This window comes from Marmota flaviventris, chromosome 11, assembly GCF_047511675.1.
Source record: "Marmota flaviventris isolate mMarFla1 chromosome 11, mMarFla1.hap1, whole genome shotgun sequence".
Taxonomy (NCBI): Eukaryota; Metazoa; Chordata; class Mammalia; order Rodentia; family Sciuridae; genus Marmota; species Marmota flaviventris.
In genome coordinates this window covers 25588526-25594525 of record NC_092508.1, presented here as the reverse complement: position 1 = coordinate 25594525, position 6000 = coordinate 25588526, and the positions used below count along the sequence as shown (strand labels likewise).

Sequence of the window (6000 nt, the reverse complement as noted above, 5' to 3'; positions counted from 1 at the left end):
TGGTTCTCATTACCTTTTTCCATGCAGAAAATGGTGAGGACTCAAGTTTTTTTTTTTTTTTTTTTTTTTTTTTTTTTTTTTTTTTTTTTGAGGGGGGATTCCAAAGTTTCTTTTGAGGTAAATTAGGCACCACATGTAACACAAGTAAAAGCCTTTGATCTTTAGCATCACTGGAGAGTTGCTGCTCTTTAGCGTAAGTGATATTCCTAAGGTTGTCCACTGTGCCTAGGTCATTCTATTCAGCTGCATAAGCAATTCCTTTGATGGATGATTGGCTTTCTACAACTCTAGCATTATTTCAGCAGGAGAAGGTAGTATTTGATGTGTTGCAATTTGTATTACATGTCCATGGAACATCTCTGGACATCACCTGGGAGGAGGAGTTAGGAGAAGGAGGAGCTGTGGCTAAAGACATTTAATGGCAGAATGAATGGAAACTCAGATATCGCTGTGCAGTCAGCCTTGAGCCCTGTCTGCACCATCCCCCCAGCTTTTTTTCATTTCAATTAAGAAAATCTTATAACTAAAATCTCATAAATATACGTGATTTCATTGAATTTTAGTCACAATTCAGCTCAAAATGACGAGGATTTTGACAGCTTGCAAAGTGGTGAGGACCCTGAAGAATGGCTTTGGCTTTACCCGTGTGACTGCCCAGCAACAATGGAAGTTTTCCAGACCTGGTATCAGGCTCCTTTCTGTCAAGGTAATTCCATGTTCCTTGTTTCTGATATCATTGTCTGGGTCACAGTTTAGGACCAAAGCAGAGGTGCTTCTCACAAGGTGACTACAGATTTGAACTTGTTCCAAAGTGCTATTTTATTTTTCTATTTGTTTTACTGTGGAATCTATTGATTTAGCAAATGCTCATTTTTATCTTCTCTGAGTAATATTACAATAATTGTTACCCCAAATAAAAAATGGTCTCAATTCCTGGAAAGTGTAAAATGTAAGTGGACTGCTAGAAAATAAATAAATATTTTAAAATTTTGATACTCTTTTTTTAAAATTTATTCTAGTTATACATGATAGTAGAATGCATTTTGACACATCATACATAGATGGAGTAGAACTTCTCATTCTTCTGATGTAGAATTACAGTGGTCATGTAATCATATATGCACATAGAGTTAAAAAAAACAATTATTTAAAAAAGCTTTTATAGTTCTGTCTGTACCTAGATTTCATTGCTCAGTTTGGGTCTAAAAAAAAAAAAATGGAGTCATTTTTTATGTGTGAGCCATGCACAGTACATAGTGGGTTAAGCCCCTATTCTGTAATGGCTCATTGGAAAGTTTTCCCTTTTGAAATATATATTTTTTTTAAATTTAGAAGTAAAATATCTATATGATTTGGGTATTTTCAGGTCATCATGTAGATACGCCTTTAGCATTCTCTTTTTCCTCATAGCCCTTCTTATAGAAGGTCAGATTTGTTGTTTTCACTTTGTACATAAAGATGCTAAGGCAAACAGCAGCTGATAATTCATATTCTGCAAGTGTATCTATGACTGAGGGCTAAATCCAGGAAAGGAGCATTGCATTGCCCCCTCCCCACCACTGGATTAGGAATTCTGTAGGGACCTGGTCCCTTTCCTATAATTTTATGAAGACATTTGTTGCCAGAGGAGTCTGAAATTACTCCATTGACACCTTGCCAAAGAAAAACATCTTTACATAATATAAAGTTTAAGTAATCACAGTAGCTTTAAATGTACTGTTTCTTTTAAGAGCTGTAAAATGTGAAGTAGGAGAAAAAAATTCATATATATGTTGTTGTCAAGATTGGTTAGAATAGTTTTGAGTGTTCTGCTTATATTTTATGTGTTCACTAGGTTGACTAAAAACTTTCCAGGTGCTTCCATAGCTTCTACTGCTTAGGTTTCTCAAATTAGGATCCAGTGTGTTTTACTTAGACAACTGCAGGGCCAAGCAATGTCATAGGTTTTTGTAGTCTCCAGGGATATATGTGGGAAAGGAATGCCAATAAAGGGGAAGAAGAGAGAGGGAGAGAGGGACAGGGGGACATGGCAAAGGAAGAGACGGTAGGCTAGAGAATGAGGGAGAGAAAAGTGGGTGGGAGAGGGAGACTAGATCCCCTTCCGCAGAGAGGATGGGTAAGGTAGCATTAGTGGTATCTTAACAACTTCAGCCTTCCTTGTTGAGAAAATTCTAACAGGAGGATAAGAAACTACCATTTGAAACCGAGGAAACCCATTTTCTTGAGTTTGGTTTAATTATAACTAGAGAGCCAGAAAGGAGAATATCCTAAACTATCTTCCAAGATAAAGTAACTATATAAAAACTATGATGGTGAATATATGGCTTTAGCTGAGTACTAGTAATATCTTAGGGGTGCTTACCTGTCAACTCAGAGATAATAAATAGTAATGAAAATATTATCCCTTATGGTTATAGGTTATCTTTTAAGAATTCAAAGCCAGGTCACATGGAATATCTTTTTCTTGTCACAGAAGCAGGTAGGTAAGGACAGGTGTGTCTCTGTCAGAAATAAGAAACAGAAATGAAATGACCAGGGGCTGGGGTTGTGGCTTAGTGGTAGTACACTTGCCTAGCATGTGTGAGGCACTGGGTTTAATTCTTAGCACTGCATATAAATAAATAAATAAATAAATAAAGTCCATTGACAACTAATAAAATATTAAAGAAAGAAAGAGAAGTGACCACTTAAAATGGTAGATGTGGCCGAGTTTAGAAGCCATTCCGGAAGATCACCATAAGTGTTCTATACAACAACCACTCCAACCCCAAGCACAGCAGAGCGATCTAATTATGTGGATGGACCACTGGGAAAACAGGTCTTCTAGCTTGCAGATCTGTTTTAAGGGTTTGCTTCAGGGCACTCTAAGAAGGACAACTTTGTTGGAGGAATAAGCCATCATTTCATGGTGTAAAAGCCATTACTCACACTCAGTAATAACTGGCCGGAGTTTTGGAAAAGTGCCAGCCATGAAAAATAGAAGTTCTTGAACTTCACGATAGTGAATTAAAATTCCACAGGCATTTTAAGAGGACCTGAGTTATTTTTGCTTATTTTGAAATAATCCTCCACCTACTTTACCCCCAGTTCTTCCCCTTGAAAAACTCAACTCTTTAAGAAAGATATGTCCAAATTTATGGGCATTGTATCTGAATGATAGTTAAAATTGTTAGGATGTAGTTGCACAATGGTCAGTGGAGAGTAGTGAGAAGAGTTTCTAAAGGTTAGTAGCCTGGTAGCTAGTTACAGTTAGTAAATGAATTGTGAAAGACACCCTGTGGTCAGATCTGTCAGACTTGCCCTGCAAATGGGGTTGCTTTTTCAGTGTCCTTGGAGGTCACTCTTCCTCTTCCCTTGGCTACAGAGGGAAAGGATGGATTTGACGACAGCGCTGACGCACGAGTATTTTTTTGTGGTGTTTTCTATCCTATTTGCTTGTGGCTAATATTTATAGAACGTGCCTGTCCAACAGATGCAGTCATATTTCACTTACAGGGAAGAGGAAAGAGTTTAAACGTGTTCTATATTTTAAAGGAACTTGTTATCCAAAGTAAAAATGAGCAACAACCATAAAATATGAAGTTTTAGAGACTATAATCTTTTTCTACTAGTGTTGAAAATGTTCAGCATTTATTTTTACATTCAGCCAGTTGTAACAGGGTTGTGAAAATACTGTGGATGAGGAATAAAAAGATCTGGATTCTAACCTCTGCTGCATATATTCCTGGTGCTCTGACCTTGGTCATTCATGAATTCTCGGAACCTAAATTTTGTCATCTGTAGTGTGGAAACAATTTTTGATTTACTCAAAGAATTGTGTGGTCATCATACATGATTAATGCTTAAGACCTGTAAAAAACCCCTTAAAACAAAAAGTGGATACTTTAAAATTTTTCTGTTCTAACCATTTTAGCAGAAAGACCTGGCAGAAGGTTGGAACAGTGTCCTCCTGTTTTTTATGTACCACAAATTATTATAATGATAAGATATCTGATGAGAATTCTCACATATAACAATGATTCTTTCACCTTTGCTCCAATATTAAAAATATTTCTAAGAAGATATTTCTTATAATGGATCAAACTCAAAGACCATAAAGCAAATAATCTAAAAAGAAAGAAAGAAAACTTCAGTATAGAATATTCACTTCCAAAAGGTGGAACATACACCAGAATATGTTATTTCATTCATTCATATTCATTCATTCATTCATTATGTAGTAAATAACCATGAAAGACTCCTCTATCATGGAAGTTTATATGAAGAATAATAGGTAAAATAAGTTGAAAATAAGATTACAGTCTCTGATTTCTTAGAAATTCTGAGTTCACAAGTCTTGGAAAGTCACCAAGATTAAGTAGTTTTATTTTTACTTGCAAACGAATTTGGAAATCAAAAGTATTAAATGGAAAAGGTTACATTCCCTATGAATAGAAAAGGATTCAGTAAGTACTGGCTTTAATGTTAATCCATTCATTTTTAGAAACGATGACCTGTGTTACAATTAAGCCAGGAACCTAATGGTCCAACTGTCCTCTCTGATACTTTGATGTGAATGAGCCCCAAGAGTCATTTTTCCCTTTGAGAGACTTTCATTTTGTAAGATTTTATATTCTGATTCCAACATAGAAGTGTCTATTTAGCTTAAATTGGAGGTCTATTGTCATTTGATTAGAAATTGGCAACTACAAAACTCCTACAATTATGACCATTTAGTTACATTGTAGTCATTTTAATAGTCATTCATAGGAAATAGCATTCATTATAATATTGGAGTATCTTTGTACATATTAGAGGTAGGGGTAGGTGAAGGGGAAAGGTTATCACATACTTTTAAGACTAAGGATTTTATTAGACTTTATTACATATGGATACATTTTAGGGCTGGATTTTATCTGTGGCAATCTGAAGTTGTCAGTGATAAATTATGTTCCAGTCCTAAATGAGCAATTACATCATTAGTCTGTATGATGGACAACTTTACTTACTTTTGGTGTGCATTAATTTTCTAGTTGGATGGTGGCCTCTTAAATATTTTGGTGTATGTTCTCTATGTTTTATCTTTCCCTTTTTAACATATTGATTCATTTGTTTGCCATCAACATGCCTTGATATGTTGAGCTTTTTGACACAAAAACCTTTGAAAAAGTTATAGAACAAATTGCATACATTAGAGAGAAGTGAGCCAGACACCTATGGTGCAAAGTTTAAGGAAGCTTTCTCTGGTTGAGTCAGGGTGTGTCTCTTGAAGTCTTGTGCCCTAAGCATCACTAGCCTTGCCCTACCTAGTTCTAGCCTGGGTCTAAAGCTAAGAATACCCTATGGGAACTGCCTAAGGTCTAGCCTAGTTGTGACCTGTTTCCCTGGTCCCTCTGGAGTCCTGATTTGCTTATGTATGGACACTTTCCAGTGATCTAGGGGTGAGATTAGGTCTTACTGCTATGAATATGCAGAGCATTACTGTGCCCTTAGATCTCCGTTAGACTTTCTCCATATTTCTGACTTGTTCCAAAGGTGAGGGGTGCAATAGAGTTTTCATTAGCTCTTAAGTGATGGTCATGCCAGAGCTCACTTCCATGCTTCAACAGGAGTTTGCTATCCAAGACTGACCATCTATGACTTGACTCATATTTTTCAGGGTCTTTACAGTGGCTGAGCTCTGAAGAAGGCTCCAGGGTCAAACTTGAATAGACTTCCCAGTCTAGTTCAGATTTATTTCTGAACTAGGTATTAGATTGTTAATTTACACTTGATTTTTTCCCCATGTGCTCTAAATGCATTCAACTCATGAAAATATTTTCAAGGCTACACTCTTCTTTTTTACAACTTGTTAAATGTCACACATTGATTTTCTAAATTTTGTAGGATGGTTGGCTAATGTAAAATTCTCATAAATGAATCAATGATGTTGCTGCCTCATTATAGAATTTTACTAATTAAGTTTCTTCTATGATGTAGAGCTAAATATAAGATCATATAATTTATTACCATAAAGTAAGA

The 6000-nt window shown here is 35.9% G+C and overlaps 1 protein-coding gene across 1 annotated transcript in view; it reads left to right on the top strand.

Moving 5' to 3' along the window:
* Positions 1-580: 580 nt before the first annotated feature.
* Positions 581-6000, top strand: part of Cps1 (carbamoyl-phosphate synthase 1) — a 113612-nt gene continuing 108192 nt past the window's right edge. The window contains exon 1 of the mRNA XM_027941798.2: positions 581-706. Coding sequence (XP_027797599.1) covers positions 581-706 — 126 coding nt within the window. The remainder of the gene's footprint in view (positions 707-6000) is intronic.